Source organism: Thermobia domestica, chromosome 2, assembly GCF_964235325.1.
Source record: "Thermobia domestica chromosome 2, izTheDome1.hap1.1, whole genome shotgun sequence".
Taxonomy (NCBI): Eukaryota; Metazoa; Arthropoda; class Insecta; order Zygentoma; family Lepismatidae; genus Thermobia; species Thermobia domestica.
In genome coordinates, this window is record NC_137455.1 from 110,176,620 (window position 1) to 110,194,814 (window position 18,195).

The window sequence follows — 18,195 nt, forward strand, 5'->3', positions numbered from 1 at the left end:
ATTGCCTTCGTCAGTACCTCTAGGAAACTCATATGAAAATGTTTTTTTTTTTTCATTTCTCAGAATTTCCTTTTGCACTTTTTTCATGTATCGAATTGGAAAATGATGAGTTTTAAACTCTTGTTAATGTAAACCCCTTGTACTCAAACAACACTTCTCTTGAACGAGGGGGCACGGTGACTCAGTGGTAGAGCGTTCACCTCCGGGGCTTGGGGTCCCTGGGTCGATCCCAGCTTGCGCCGTGTGGACTTTGTGGTGAACAAACACCGTGCTCGTGGTTTTTCTCGGGGTTCTCCCGTTTCCTCCCACTTTCTTCATTCCACCATTTCATTCATTTCTCATAATAACCGTCTCCTTTAGCCTAACCGGCATAACCGTAGGACGTAAAACTCAAAGATCTCATTTTTTTTTCTTTTGAACGATTTACTACAGCAAATACTTTCCTCTACAACTTTTGTAACGATATATATAATGTAGAGCTAGTTTTGTAGAATTGTGTTCAAGATTATAAAGCATTTGCGAAGTTACTATTGTCATTATAAACTTACAAAATTACACATTTTGTTAACTTATCACTCGTTTGATATTCCAATTAATCAATATTCCAATTAATCCATACCGATGTCCTTCAGTAGAAGTTTTAGTAAAAAGTGTCTACCAGAATAGATCGTTCAAAAAAAGAGATGTTCGAATATATGTTATTCACATTAACAAGAGTTAAAACCTTATCATTTTTCAACTGGATCCAAGGAAAAGTGCAAAATGAAATTCTGGGAAATGAAAAATCATTTTCATGTGAGTTTCCCAGAGATACTGACGAAGGTAACTGAGATTGCTGAAACGGTTTATATATATATATATATATATATATATATATATCGTTTAAAACCTACGATTATGCACCGAGATTAACGGAAACGATGATGATGGATGAAATGGATTATAATGGTGGAACTGAGCCTACGGATAAGTGCAAAATGAAATTCTAAGAAGTGAAAAAATCTTTCATATGAGTCTCCCGGAACTATTGATGAAGAAACAGAGATTGCTTAAAACGTCTAGTGCATTTAAATTGCATTCGAATGCAGTAAGCTGTTATATTTTTTATTGATGTGATTATTTTGATTTTTCTATTTGCTATTCGAAACATATTATAAGAAATTGGGATTCCGAAATTAACCAATCTACTACTTTACACTCACTACAGAGTGTTTATATGTCTTGATTTTAAAGTGTGATGCATTGCAAAGTGACAGTCTTTGCAACATACAATGACGTGTAATAAATCTTACCTTAAATTTCACTTAAATTTCACTCAGATCATAAACCATAGTTGTTCGACGTCAGACTTCTAGTTGTCATCGTTGACTTCAAAATATTTCTCTCATCATTTTCTGAATTCCAAAATTACATACTGACAATCTTCATTGGAATGTCTGAATTACATTTGGAATATATAAGGGTTTTAAGTCACGCACATTTCAAAGATGTCGGTAGTTTTGTTTTAATATCCATTACAACCAGAAGTTTCAAGTCTGGTTAGTTGATTTGGAGTTTATATCCATTTCAGCACCGAGATTATATAATATATAGACCTACAGCTTAAGGTGGAATCTAAACCACATGAACTTTCACCGCGAATCGAACCTGAGTTTCCTACATCGAAAGCGAATAGGCTAACCTTATATAACCACAATGGAGCTCCAAATTTCAGAGAGAACTACATACCAAGAAATGGATCCACTACAGAAGAAAAATTGCGAAGTTTTAAGTGAATATTATATTCTCCTTGACGTAAATCTTGTATTATTGTAATACGGTTTAAGTCTAAGTTGTTAAGCATTATCTTGCATGTTTTACTTACGTTGTATATTTTAGTTTTATTATTTTTGCATGTAGCCAATTATAATGTTCTTGTGGAGACATTTTTGTTCTGAAGATTTTTTGCGAATGCCTGTGTACATTCGTTCTTATTGAATTAACCACTTCTATGCTTACTATATGTCTATTGCCACATAATAAATTAGTAGCATTTCCAATTTCTTTGTAGCTCTCAAACTTTTTGGTTCTCATGTCATCCAAGGTTTTCTCTCTGTAAATATTTTGGAACTGTCTACCCTACAACATAATTTAAAAGCAGCAAATCACAGAAGACATTGTACTTTTTTCTGAACTGTTGCTCGCTTTGTAATCAAATGACTGCACGTCGTTCATAAAGTAATGTTTACAATTTCAAAAAAGTTATCACGTTTATTTTACGAGTTATTAAATATTAATGCGACTCTTTACCTGACATAAACGACACTGTAAAATCCGAAGATACTTTAAAAACACTCTGTATAAATATAATAATAAAATCAATCACATAATAAAATTATGTAATTTCATCTTTTTTTATTGACATGAGAAGATAAAAACTAATACGATAAATAGATTAGTTCATAATCTGTATGATCTCAACGCATTACAACTTTATACCCAGTACTTTTTTACTGCGTAGATTTGTACATAAGATACTACTCAACAAAACAAATATTTATGAAATTATAATTTTAAAAAACATCTTTATATTAATTCATATCATGGCATTATATTTTAGTTGCGGTACACGAAACCACGAGATACATTCAATAAATATGACAATATTAGTTTTTTGTTTGTCTTCTTAGTTTAACTTCTGCTTATAGGTTATAACATTATTGTTCGAAAAAAAGTCATATTCATCATATCAGCTGTTCAAAACTGTTCAGTCATCTGTATGTGACTGGTCTAATCGGCGCCATCTGGACGGTATTACGTGTTACGATCTCAATCTCTCAGCTGTACAGTTAATAAAAGGTAATGGAAGAATTAACTATGTGTTTCGATTTATGTCTGTGTTACAACTCGAGTTATGTAGTGCTATTTAAATGACAAGTGTAGTGGAAATGAGACAAGGATTTGTATGTAATACGATGTGGAAATGTAGAATCCATATTAATTAACTAACCCTATGCCCTATGGAACCCGGAGGTTCAATACCGCGTTCTCAAAAGCTCTCCACTGACTTCAATCCTTAGCCAACTGGATCCACTCACCGTGGATTAGTTTTCCTATTTCTGTGAGATCCGCCTTAATGTTGCCCTCCCATCTGCGCCTAGGTCTTCCTAATGGTCATTTTCCGATTGGATTTCCAGTTAAAACTTTGAAAGCGTACCTACTTACTTCTATTCTCGCTACATGACCTGCCCACCTGAGCCTCCTAGACTTGATGACCCTAGCAATGTTTGATAACCGGTATAAATTATATAGGTCCTCGTTATGAAGTTTCCACCATTCTCCATTCCCTTCCCTCTTGAGCCCGAATATTCGTCTCAGGATCTAGTTCTCAAATACTTTCAGTCCACATTCTTCCCTCAGAGGAAGGTAGAATCCATATTATTAGTATTTTTGTAATATTTTTTCCATTTCTTTCTGTGTCATTTTTGTATTGCTTTGCTTTGTCGTTTGACACTGGTCCACTTTTACTAAACTTATTGGGAAACTGATGTGCGTTTGGACACTAATATCCTTCTTTCTTTTTGTTCTTCCAGCATTTGATAACGTAATTACATTTTAAAACTTTTATGTAATATATATTTTTTTTTTCAAACTTCAAGCTGTAAAATTACAAGAAATTGAGGGACTTAGTGTAAATCACTTGCAACTACAGTGACTAAATGCCATTGGACATTTTGAAAACAGATAGTAGAAAGTGTTAACTATTTAATCGATATATTTATACATTGGTTAATACTTGTTAATTATATACTCTTGTTAAAAATTTATATTAATAAAAGTATACATGTTTTCCGAAATGCTCTTAACATTTCACATGTATCACTAATTTCCCTTCAGTCAAGTGACTGTGAATGTAAACCTATTAGGGAAATCTTGCATCAGTGTTACCGTGTATATGTTTGCATTGTATTGTATTGTATTTATTTCGTCCTTTTTTCATACATTTAGCACTGTATTACAATGCATATGAAGTGGACACGTCATTTATATCTAAACCCAAAGTAAAAAGAACAATAATAATGAAAATTACACACACAAGGTTACTAATTATGCCTTACATCTTATATGATATCATTATTATATCTTACATTTTACATGACATCATTACTAAAAATAAAGTTACAGTAAGCAATTATTACTTGCAGTGTATTTAAGATTGCATGTGTTACAAGCTGCAAGACTGTATGAGACATGAATCTACAGTTAAATGTTTCACCCGAGTTATTCGTACCCCCACTCGAGAGGCGAGAAGGGTGTAACAGAACGTCTAGAAAATATACAATACTGCTGATTAAAAATGCGAATACTATCTTCATACTATCCTTTTGTCTATAAACACTAGTGATATGAAAATTGTCCAGGAAATTATAATGTAATGTTTTCAATTCATTTGAATCAAGTAATGATAGAATTAGCTAAAGGTACATTCGTTGCAGAAGAAGAGAAGATAATCTATGAAATTTACCTGGTAAAATATGTATAGCTTCGAGATATTATCGTTAATTTTAGTGATGTTTCTGAAGTCATTGAGAAGATCTAGAATGTTTGCCATAGTTGATGGGACCCATCGTCTTCTTTGATTGTAAAACTCATTGAAACCTTCTGGGCAGTGAGTATACGCATCGCTGGCAGCTGAGTATTCTACTCGGTAACCTTGTTGTAAAAGCAAAGTGCATAGCCATCTGTCTTCGCCTACAAAAAATTATATTTAAAAAAAAATAAATAAAAAATAAATAAATGGATAATATATAGGCTAATTGTGTACAAAACATCAACCCATGACTTAGAAAGTAGAATTGTCTTTAATGAAAATATTTTTCATGATTAGAAAATTACATTTAGCTTCTTTCATATTCAAAGTTCAAAATGTTTCATTAAAAATTCTTTACAGATTTTGTTACATTGTGAGTTGTAAACATGTTATTTAACTATCTTTATATCTTGTTAAATATCTTTTTAAACTGCGTTAGGCAATGCATTCACAATTAACTTTGTATTAGAGAAGTCGCAATTTTTCATGAGGTATTCATAGAGAGCTATACAATTCAACAATATACGATGTTAATAATGCTTCGAACTCATAGGAAAAGTTTTCTAAATGTCTCAAATAATAATCAGTAATAAATAACATGTTGTAAGGCCAATGCCCTTGTACGCTGCGTTAGTACATATAATCACAATGGAGGAAATTTCAGTTTTTTCACTACATATCAGTCATATTAAAAGGAGGAATCCAATTCAACATTGTATGGATTGAGTATAGTTCAAGCTTTCTAACAAAATTACTTTAATTTTAATTTTTGAAATAATAATTACTAATAAATATCAAGTTACGAGGTGAATTGTGTAACAGACAATTAATATGAGTATTGCATTTACTTCAACATTATCTTCTAATAATTTTCAATTAAACTGTTAATAAGACGATATGATTGTTATTCACAGTCCTTGTAGTTCAAATTATATACACAAAGTGAATGTTATTTGAACTATTTATATTTCTAACAGCTCGAACCATAAAGGAAGAGTGAACTCTGGGATATTATTACTAATTTGTTTCATATTTTGTTTATTTATTTTTTTGTAATTCAGAATTAGTATATTTTCTCTTATATGAATCATCAGTTAGAGCAGCATTATTTGTGTAGTACTTACATTAATATCTTCTATAGTTGAATACCTTATGTAAAAATAAATAAAGCAAGATCAATGCTATCTCTCAGTTTGAATTTTGTTCGTTGGAGCTTCATGCTCTTATAAATATATATACACACAATTTACACCTCAACAAAAATAGAAACAAATTATTACTTTAAATATTGTTGCTAAATACTTTGAATGATGGAAAGGTGCATTTTTACTTAATATTTATAGGTAAAGTTTAGATGTGCAAAAGTGGGGCCGCGGTGGCTCAGTGGTAGAGCGTTCACCTCTGGTGCATGGGGTCCCGGGTTCAAACCCTGCTCCCGCCAAGTGAACTTTGTGGTGGACAAACACCGTGTGCGTGGGTTTTCTCGGGGTTCTCCCGTTTCCTCCCACTTTCTTCATTCCACCATTTCATTCATTTCTCATAATCACCGTCTCCTTTAGCCTAACCAGCATAACTGTGGGACGTAAAACTCAAAGATTTCATTTCATTTTAGATGTGCAAAATTAATTTTACATCTTCATTGAACAAACAGGACAGCAGATACATTACACGTTTACAAGAAATAATCACTTCCTTTGTGTAATACTTCATCTACAAATAACGCTTTAAACAAAAACGCTTTTTTGCTTAAAATATGGAATGCAAATAATAATGTTTATCAATTTGTTAGGTTTATTTCTAGTATTCCGATCAAGAACATTCGAGTAAATGACACATTTTAAGAATTAAATGTCACCTATTAATTAGTTATAGGTCACCTATTTTATTATGTCACTTGTAACTGAACTTGTAGTGACAAAATTTTAAAAGAAGTCATTCAATAAAACAATTTATTTTAATTTCGAAAAACATATAGCCCACCTACCTTGATCGTACTGTACATAATGTCGAGCTTCTTCTGATTTTGTGGTATATTTTCTCATAACATTATCGTCCATCAAAGCGCTACCACGAAACAAAGAAAAGCATCCAGGACTACACAACACACAACCAACCACATGTTCTGTTGCCTTCTGCAGCCAATGACCAATAGCATACTCGAATTTCTGGTACCATGCCATAGGACCTATATTATTCATAAGTGTTTATTACTATTTTATTATATTATTTTTTTAAAAACTATATCAAAAAACTGCATTTTAATAAAATGGTTAATCATTAACAAAAAAGAATCACTATCAATCAGGGTGGAAAAAAATCATGATTTTTTTTAAAAAAATCATTTTTGTTGATTTTTTTGATTTAAATCGATTTTTTTGATTTAAATCAAGTCTTTCTCCTCGTATAATATAAGTCGCAAAGTGAAGAAAAACCATTAGGAATTAGTATTAAATGCTAATTATGCCATTTAAGTGAAAGTATTGGGGTTGAATTTTGAATTATCCCCAATCGTTAACATGTATCTATCCCAAACAATGTTTCTTAACACTTTTAAATTATGGCTCTTTTTAAAGGTAAATTATAGACTTTCAGTCAAGCAGCTACAGCATCATCCCTGTTTATCCTAGGATCATGGTACATACATCACTCTCTTTAGAATAGAACAGCTTTTAGAACGGTAACATTCACATTTCCTTATCATGTCCCTGAAACGGGAAATTTTGAGACTAATCAGCATTTCTTTAACTTTTTTAAATTTTGATCCCCTCTGGATTCCCCTGTGTTAACGCACAGATCTCAAAATCAACTGGGAAATACTAAGGGGTGTACTAAATTTCAAGCTTCTATCTTGAGTAGTAAGGGTTAGGAAACTATTTAACAATGAGTTAAGAACATTCACAGACTGCCCCAGATGAACCGGATGTAATATAAAAATTTCCTCAGACATCCCTATTTATCATAGGATCATGATTTGTACCTGTTCAGAATAAAACAAATTTTCAAACGATACCCTTCAAATGTCTCCATCATATATCTGGGGGGGGGGGTAATTGACGAAAGAAGGAATTTTCTGTTAAAAATATAGTTTTTTTCTTTTTAATTTTTACCTCTGTGGACCCCTCCTCCTGTTTTAAGGCAGAGATCTGAAACAAATCTGAAAAATACTGAGGGGTACAGTGCAGTCTTGGGAAGTAACGTAACGCAAGTAACGCGTTACTTTTCAAGTAACGTTTCCTAGTAACGCGTTACATTTTTTCCAAAGTAACTGTAACGGTAACGCGTTACAAATTTTTAAGTAACGTACCTAGTTTGCGTTACTTTTTTCGCGTTACATTTCGGATGAGTAACTATAATATCTGTATTTTTTTTTCGGAAACAAATGTTTCTTTCCTGTAAGTAAATTTCTCAGAATGAAACAATAGAGCATGAACTACGTATGTCAGTGACCGACAGTCACCGACACACAGAGAAACAGATAAGTTCGTAGTGCCACTTGCTGTTTTTGGAAGATGTGGCCAGCCTCAGGGAAATCACGTGTACTGATTGCAAGCACCTTGAAGATTTTGTCGTAGATTTTGACAACACCAAATCAATACATTCAGTGAGTGAACTAGGAGTGCAATGATACCGGTAGTCTATTTTACTTTGATTGGTGTTGTTTTTATAAAGATGGAGAATGAAAATATATTACCATTCGAACATTTGAAAGAATACTTTTTCTTAAGAGCTGAGGATGATGGTGCACAGAATTTAAAAGTAAAGTGTCTGAAGTGCCCCAGCGGAAAATATTTATCAACAACTAGCGCGCCATAATCAACGATTTACACTAAGGGGTCAATATGAATAAACTGTGTTCTGATGAGCAGGCCTACTTTATTACTAGAAAATAGTTTGCTGATGGTATGTAATATTGGAGTTCTTTCAGATTAGTTTGCTTATCCCAGAGTCCCGTTGATTATAGAGTTTGAAACTAGCTTTAAAAAGCATATATCGATTTTAGAGTTACTGGCAAGTTTTGATTCACCCCCAGTTCATGCGTTCTCACTGTATTAGTTGTAGTGTAATGTTTCTCTATATTCTGTATTTTTAATTTTACATAACAAAATTGTTATTATTATATAATTAGTTTAGCAGAGTAACAATAAGCAACGATTTTTCTAACGCATAGGGATGAGCACGAGTCAAGCTAAAACTCGACTCGACTCGAATTCAAGTCGAGTTTCGAGTCCAGTCGAGTTTGATAAATGGCTCGTTCGTTTTAACTCGTTTTCAAATCGTGGCCTGATTACACTTGAAAGCGAAAGCCATGAGAAGTGTAAGCTAATCAGTAACATGAAATACTTTCAGTGTTGCTCACGAGAGGGGACACTGTTCGTATCTCGTCTCGTCTCGACAGCGAGACCACAAGAGATTTTTTATAACAAGCTTAGCTCGGCTCGGCTCAACTGAGAAAATCGCTTGGGGTGAACCATCTGCTCGAGCTGGCTTGGTTGGGATGAGCAAACTGCTCGGTTGGGCTCAACTGAGCTGAGGGCTCTAACCGAGTCGGTTGGGTGAGCTGTTGGCTCGGCTCACTTCTCGGTTCGGGTCGATAGTGAATGAGCTGTGAGCCGAGCTGTTCGAGTCGTTGACAATTCTAAACCCGGGCCGAGCAATTTTGAAGATATTTGGCCAGTGCCTATAAGTTTTAACAGTGTTTGGCTCGAACCCGAATACTCAACGTAGACTCTCAACCGAAATTCAGAAGCTCGGGAACAATGTCCTTGACTCCTAGACTTCACGACTACCGAAATTGGCAATCAACTAGTTTTTTAGTATTGAAATACAAACCTCCTATCTTTCATGTTTATATACAGTGTTGTTATAATTAATAATAATAATAATAATAATAATAATAATAATAATAATAATAATAATAATAAAAGTTGTAGTAGTAGTGCTGTCATTGATGATAATCATATTGTCTATGTAATATACTTGAAGAGAGTACTCGAAACTACACACCGGATTTGTCTAGACTCAACTCGAAACTCGACCCCAATTCGAGTAGAGTTGGAGTAATTTTTCGAGCCGAGTTCTCGGATCGAACTCAAAGATATCTGTTTCTAGTCGAATCGAGTTTCAAAGGAAACTCGCTTGAACTCGCTAGTTCCCATTCCTACGAGTAACGCAGTATGGCATGTTATCAATGTTACAACATTATATGAAAATGTTCATATATCAAGTAACAATTTGTTCTTGCATTTACATAAAGCGATTCAGAACGTGCAATAATAATAATAATAATAATAATAATAATAATAATAATAATAATAATAATAATAATAATAATAATAATAATAATAATAATAATAATAATAATAATAATTATTATTATTATTATTATTATTATTATTATTATTATTATTATTATTATTATTATTATTATTATTATTATTATTATTATTATAGCTGTAGTAATAGTAGTATGGAAAATTGAAGTAATATTTTTTCACATATTTAAAGTTTTGGAACTAAAAGTAACGCGTTAGTAACGCGTTACTTTCGAAGTAAAGTAACAGTTACTTTTTGGGGGCAAGTAACGCGTTACTAACGCGTTACATATTAAGAGAAAGTAAAGTAACTTGCAACGCGTTACACTTTTACAAGTAACTTACCCAACACTGGTACAGTGAGTAAGTGTGCAAAATTTCAATCTTGTAGATGCAAAAGTAAGCCCCCGAAAAATAATATTCCCCAAATACCTCAGATTCCCGTATAAACCAGAATGGATAAGTTTCCTGAGACATCCCTATTTATGCTAGGAGCATAGCACGTACATCATTTTCTTCAGAATAAAACAGCCTTTCAAACGGTACCATTCATATGTCTCCATCTGAGGCAGGAAAATCACGAAAAAATCTATTTTTTGTTAAAAATATCCTTTCTTTAAAAAACATTTTTGCCCCTCTGGACCTCGCTGTTTCTAAGGGGTGCACTGAACGTGTGTGCAAAATTTCAGTCTTCTGAATGCAAAATGTAACCCGCCAAAAAATAATAATAATACGCATAACAAAAAATATCTTTTAAATTTATGACGTCATCACACACTATGCCTCAACGCAGAAAGGCGTGAAAGCATATGTAACATGTTCTAAAATGCCTCCAGTCTTGAAGAAAACGAAGTAAAAAGCCTTACTGGTACTTTTTTAATCGAATAATGAAGATTCTACTCTATCACCTAAAAATAGGTGATATAATTTAAAAGGTTAAGCATTAAGGGAAAAGTACAGCAACGTTTATCAAAATGACACTTTTTTTCAGAAAAGTTACTGATATTTGGCAGAGGCCTATTTTTAAAAACTCAGAAGTAGCTTGCGGCATGAAATACATAAATTTCGCCTAAAATTATAAAATTAACTAAAAAAATGGAAAGGGGATAGGACCCCTCTAAATACGCCCTATTATCTGAGAACAGACAGACACGCACAAAAAAGAATTTTCGTCTTAAATGTCGATGGTGATTTCCCCGTTGGAATAGTTAACGATTTTAAAACCCAAACCCAATGTTACGGAAAGAAGAAAGCAGGATTGCTCCGTTACCTGTTCAAAAACGGGATTTTCCCTAATCATCCTTTGCATGACACTTGTTTTCATACTATACTGTACATTTGAGAATCGAAATAACAGAACAGAAACGGGATTTTACTTATTTTCACTTTAAATTAATTTAGTTCGGAATTCGATTTAAATCAACGATTTTTATTTAAAAAATCAAGTGATTTAAATCTTGATTTAAATCGTGATTTAAATCAGATTGATTTAAATCAATCCACCCTGCTATCAATGTCCAGAAATATCTTGCGTTCAAATATTGATTACACTGAATTATTACTACTAATAATAATATAAACAAAACAAAGATTTAACGATTATTAATTTAATCTCTAATAGGTAACAGGGATATTTGTCGAATCTTATTAGGCGGTGAATATCAATTTTAAATGAAGGAAATAGAATACAACTGAACTTGTTAATATTTCTAGTTAAAGAAAATGTACGCAACTTTTGGCTACATACTTAAACTATAAATTACAATATGTATGTAGCCATGTATCAAAGATTAGTTAACTGGTTCATACTAGCTTTGTTATCTTAAGTAACTAAACTAAAATCATAAATCAATGTACAAAGCAACGTTTATTTAAAAATAATAAATTTGTAACGGTTTCGCCAACTAACTGAACATATTGGCATCAGCAGACACTGTCTGAACGTTGTTTTGTTGAGTGATTTGTATTTCTGTAGTCGAAGATTATTGTATAAAGCGTGCGTGAAATTTATGAGATTGGAAATTAAAAATGAAAATATGTTTTGATTAAATAAATTATAATTTTGGTTACATGCTTAAATTGTGAATTATGATGTGCATATCCAATCTATAAAATATTACCGTATAAAGCGCGAGTGAAAACTATTGAGAGATTAAAAGTGAAAATAATGAAAATTGCTGAGATTGAGAGAGTAAAAGTGAAACTTTGTTTTGATCTAGCAATTTTTATCTATGTCTATACTAATTTATTCTTTAATAGGTATAAAATAAGGTATATATGTGTGTCTTTGTGTCCGTAAATTTTCGCATCGAAAGAAGCCACCTAACGCCACCACGTAGACATATAGATGTTCACCACATCTAATCGAATCGCGTACGAAGCAGTTTTCTCGATTTTCGACTAGAAGGGGATTGGGGGGGATCAAAATTTATGCAAATGTACATGTACAGTCAATCAATACTTATGAAGTAAGCAACCCATCCGTTTTTACTGTCGACTGGGTTGCATACATTACAATTCACGTTCTTTTGCATTAGCCTTGAGTATTCTTCCTATTACAAAGAACTGGCATTCCAGCTGGCCAGTCTGTCATATCTTGCCATTATATATTTCACGCTTTTTTATTTCAAAGATTTTGCATAAATATTATTCGTCTCGTGCAAAGAACAGGTATTTGAGCTACTATAGAATTTTAAGATTCATCGATATAATTTTTTACTTCCTTTTCAGTAGTTTTTTTGATTGTTTCTGGGACATAACGAGAATTGGTTATTTAATTCTTTTTATCTCTGCTCAAGTACAGCTCGTTAATTAAAAGAAATACAAATTTAACAATTAATATTAAAGAAGCCAGCAAAGCGCACAGGGAACAAATTACAGTTACACAAAGCAAAACAGTATCTCTTTATGAAGCTATTTATATTCTATTATTCGTTCTTACGTAATTACTTCGATTCTTTCAGCCGACTAAGGTGAAAAAACGACTTAAGCAAATTGTTAGTAAATCTTTCTGGAAGAGTGTCAGTGAAAGGATATGTGTGCTACTAAACATCTGAGGTAGGAGCGATTTTTGGGTAATCTTATTTAGGGAAAATTGTTAGAAGGAGATTAGAAACGCATATAAATTTTTCCTCAAAAATCAGTCACAATTTTTCTAATTTTATGGGGGAAAGAAAATCACTGAGGATAGTCATTTATGGGTGACCTCCAGGATTAAATTTATTTGATAACCTCGATTAGTTCAATTTTGCCTTTCAAATGCGATAACTAGTAAGTATTTTAGTAGTAGTAATGATAGAAATTGTTGTAATGCAAAAGTAGTAGTACCTGATCCAACAGGATGAATTCGACCGCAAGCAGCACCAAGATCCTTGTTTTTTGCCATGAGATCAAGTAACTTTCGGACAGCGTCTGGTTGAAAATCAATGTCTCCATCCAATGCTAAAATATATGTATTCTCAGCTATCACGTGTTTCCTATTGATGTGCATATTCCTATCCATGAGACGGTAGCCCAACAAATAATACATGTACATAACCTATTAGAAGAAATAAATGAAGTAAGTAATACATTGTGCAAAGTAAAGTCTATGCAACTATATACAAACATGAGTTAAAGCTTTGTGATAGTCTAAACTTTTTAAAAAAAATGCTCTCTAGTAACTAGTAAAGTCCTATGATGAAATTCGTAAAGAATCAATGTCGTTCCCTTCCTCAGGGTTAGTATGAAGAAACTAGTCAATAATGAAAGCTAGTTAGAGACTTGGAACGAAATCTTCTGGTCTTCACAAAAGAGCAACATTTGTTCTTAAAATTCAACAGTTTGACCTGGTTGATTATTATCAGACAATACATATCAGGGTTGCTATAAGCTATAGAAATTAGATCCAAATGTAATGAAAGAAAAAAATCAGTGCTTGTTATTATCAACACATCAACAAATTTTGTAATAAAAATATATAGGAACATCATTACACACACACACACACACACACACACACACATATATATATATATATATATATATATATATATATATATATATATATATATATATATATATATATATATATATATAGGCACAATTTAAGCACATTTGTAAAAAAGCGGAAGCTAAATCATTATAAAGGAATGAACATAGTCATATTGGGAAAACGAATGGTATGTATTGCATCACAAGTATACAACAAAATCAAAACATTAATGGGATACTGTAATATTCTTCAGTAGTCATATATTTCATAAAATAATTGTCTGATTAATCTGACTGATTATAGAGAACATTAGAAACTCCTACCAACTTAAAATGTTTGTTCATTGTCAGTATTTGCAACATGAATACGTTGATTCCAATTTTATAAAAATTCAACCAAGTGATTTGCCACAAAAAGTATTTTTGGATCAAAAGATCCAATATATTTCAGGCAAAAATTTTCTTGTAGGCCTTATATTTGAATAACTACATATAGTGTAGGCAAACCCAAACTAACACTTAACTCAGTATGTGCTTATTCCGTAAAAGACACGAAAAATCGATTTAGGGGCCGTTCAAAAATTTTGTCGTCACTGATCCAAAAACTAATTATGGGCCAAGGTCGCAATCTTTTAATGCATTTTTTTGTGATCATTGGCCAAGATCGCAATCTTTTGATCTATTTTTTGGATCATTCCTAAAATTTTTGTTTCTTCTGTCACAAGGTCTATAGACGAAACGAAAAATATTTCTAAACATTTTTTACATTGGCGATCTTCAAAGATTGCCCAACCTCTTTTTCGTAGACAAAGTGCAACTAATGCTGTCATCATTTCAACAACCTTTACAAAGGTGATTGTGTAATGTAAAATCACACAGCTCTTAACTTGCTGTGTGATTTTACATTACACACACAGCTTTTTTTTTTTTTTTTTTTTTTGTATTATTTCTCAAAATGCTATTTACCTGACTCCATCGTTTCTTCTTTCTTATCTTTGATTGGTCCTTAAGATGTGTGATTATTCTATTTTTTCCAGGCAATATCCAGACCAGACGTCCTCCATAAGGAGTTGGAAATTTGGTCGGTGGTCTAATTTTGATTTGTTCTTTGTAGTATTTCTTCACGGCTTCATCCACCGTCTCCACTAATTGTCTCACAAAAGAATTTACAACACTTTCGTCATTATCGTCCAGTTCAAAGGCATCGTCGAAAAATATATGAGCTAAAAAAAGTAACATTCATTGAAAGAATATTTTTAAATTTAAAACTTATGAAAGTGAGTTTATCCTATGGAATTACACTAAATGAAGTTTAACTCTTTGAATGATGCTGTTTCTAAACCGCTTGTTTCTGTGGTGTTTGAACTTTAATTCTATGGCTTTTAAGGATGGGTCAACAGGTGGTTTCTTTCTAAAATACATGTTATGTTGAAAGTGATAGCTCGTTCGTGCCCAAACAAATGAAAGAAACAGTATCATTTCTTCGCGGTTTGAAATGAATCGATTTAATCTTGAACAACGTTGGGAAATGTTAGAAACCTTCAAATTTCCAAACTGAGTGTTGAGTTGCCGAAACAGTGCGAAGTTTGAAATGAAAGTTTGATCAAAATAATGCACCAACCACATCTGTTGTACGCAAGTTCATGCAGGAAGTTCGTGAGATTATCATGTTAAGTGATAACACAAGGTATTCTGTGTGCGTCCAGTGCGCTTGGTCCAGAATATTGTTGCTGTTGCCGAAAGTGTGTGCCTCGAACTTAACCTTAACTCGCCACAGATCATAGCAACTGAGCATTAGCCGCATTTAGCCTGAAGCGAATTCTGCATAATTACTTGGGATTATTCGCATACAAAGTGCAATTTACTCAGGAATCGAAGCAAAAGGACACCCTCCTTCGTTATCGCTTCTTTGTTTGGGCTTTAGAACAGCTCAAAGTTGACGTCCGTTTTGCTCATAAATCATTTATTACATGAGGAGCATTTTCACCTCGGCGGCGAAACTTCCGTATTTGGAGCTCGGAAAACCCACACGTCCTCGTCAAGAAGCCAATACATCCTTAATGTGTGACTGTTAAATGTAGTTTGTGGAGTGGCGGTATTATTGCCCCCCCCCCCCTTTTTTTTTTTTTTTTTTTTTTTTTTTTTGAGGTGATGATCAACGGAAAGCACTTCAGATGCATGCTCACCTTTTATTTATTTATTTTTTCAGTAATAGCTGCATTAGGCGTGGCGAACTTTTTAAGGCCATTTTGAAACTGCAATTTGATCCCATCAGATTTTATTTATTTATTTATTTTCGTTGGGTGCCGTTAAAGATAAGGGTTAAAGGTAGGGTGCCAATTATAATCCAGAAATGATTCAGGCACTTAAGTATATTTTTGACCTAGCTATTCGTGAAATAGCGCCACAAACTATCGAACATGTACCGCAAAATTGGGTTGATAAGATGGCCTACTGCCAAGAGAGTCAAAGCAGTCATTTCAATTAAATTTCTGTCGATATCTAATCGGAAGTTGTACTCTTTTCAATAAAACAACAAACGTTGAACTATATATTGAATGCACCTGCACAATATTGAATGGTGTTTCTTTGCTGCTACCTTTGAAAAGAAATCAGCCGATGGCCCACCCAATATAACGTGAGTTTAATATGTGGCAATGTACTTAAGTGATTCATTATGTGCTATCTGTCTATAAAACTAGTTTATTTCTTAGCATTGTACTCAAGTATTTGTAGTAAAGTATTGATTACTTCTTTCGTGGTTCTTTCACAGTAAAATGTTTATCTATGAAATGTACTGGAATGATCTTGAATTTGATTTCATATTTAACCAGCGAGCAATTTATGGTAGACCATCAACCAATGGCAATTTATGGTTTATGAGCAATTTATGGTTTATTTCGTAAATTTTTTTAAAGTATTATCCGATCCTCAATTTCGTAATACAATTTAGAACATAACTCCTTATTGTTGCACTTACAAAGGTACTGTTATATTAATTAAAATGGCAATTTCTAACGCTGTATTGATAATTATAGAGAAGTTCGATCGAAAAGTATAAGATGTGTAATGTTATAATAACTAACTAGAAGCCATCATTTTACTTACAGATTCCTGTAGTCCTGAATTTTCTTTAAAATTCCAAGCTTTCGACTCTTCCCTGGAGTCTTTGTCACGGAGATTCAAAGCAGGAAGGAAAAGAATAGGAATAAAAATGGAATGGATTTAGCAAGGAAAGAGCTGTGTTATACGGAAATATGTCAAGTACATCAGTGGTCTCCAGATGAAGATGATTAGAATCTAATGACAATCTTTGTAGTTAGAAACGAAACTCCTCAGCAGGTGTATATTAATACCGTATATTCAGATATAATTTTGTAACGCATATATATATATATTTGTCAAGCATGTTTCGTAGACCGACCCATTTTAAGAGAAGTTAGCGTCCTACCTTTAATTTAGGTATCTACCTGAATTACTGTGGTAAAGAAAAAGTGGAAAAGGGAAATAAAATTAAAAGAAATATAACTGACTTTAAAAAATGCACTAAAAAGCAGAAAATAATAATAATAATAATAATAATAATAATAATAATAATAATAATAATAATAATAATAATAATAATAATAATAATAATAATAATAATAATAATAATAATAATGAAAGAGCTTAAAAGCAGAAAATAAGTTATTACTATGGTCCATAAAATTGTTTGAAGTCTCTGTTGAGCCGAACAAATTAATGCTTCATAAAATTACCTTCGAAACTTATTAATTGATTTGTTTGGTGGTTTGGCACAGACTTCAAAACCTTTTGTACATAATAGCAGTTAATTATTTTATATTTTTAAGCGCTTTATTATCACTTTCTGCTTGTTAGCACTTTTCTTGATGTCTGTTAATATCGTTTCTCTACAAAAATCTTTTGAACAGTTGAATGGATTTTACAATTTTGGACCTGGGTGCAATAATAGTGTAACCAACAATAATTTGAAAATAAGAAACACAAACTTAAAGTTTCTCTTCTGGACAACAGGGCATTCTCAGCTTTTATGGTACACAGTAGATTTGTACTAAGTTGAAATTTATTTTGTAGTTTGTCTCTTATTTGTGTTTCGGACCTAGAGATGTGCATGTTGGTTTGACGACGATTGCACCTCAGTCCACAATTATAAAAATGGAAAAGGATGTTACTTGGGTATATATAAAAGCAATAGAAAGCAATGTTCTTCACTTCGCTACCATTGTTGCTAATAATGTTTTTACATGAGAAACTTTGTTCGGTAATTTTGCAACACTAACATTATCCAGCAACTCAAAGCAAGTTAACTGCACGAACTAA

The 18,195-nt window shown here is 32.6% G+C and overlaps 1 protein-coding gene across 2 annotated transcripts in view; it reads right to left on the reverse strand.

Moving 5' to 3' along the window:
* Positions 1 to 18,195, reverse strand: part of LOC145674656 (chitin synthase chs-2-like) — a 101,791-nt gene that overhangs the window by 39,015 nt on the left and 44,581 nt on the right. For both annotated transcript variants that reach the window (XM_081744882.1, XM_081744889.1), the window contains 4 exons: positions 14,821 to 15,077; positions 13,210 to 13,420; positions 6,555 to 6,755; positions 4,505 to 4,731 (listed from right to left, as the gene is read on the reverse strand). In XM_081744882.1, coding sequence (XP_081601008.1) covers positions 4,505 to 4,731; positions 6,555 to 6,755; positions 13,210 to 13,420; positions 14,821 to 15,077 — 896 coding nt within the window. The remainder of the gene's footprint in view (positions 1 to 4,504; positions 4,732 to 6,554; positions 6,756 to 13,209; positions 13,421 to 14,820; positions 15,078 to 18,195) is intronic.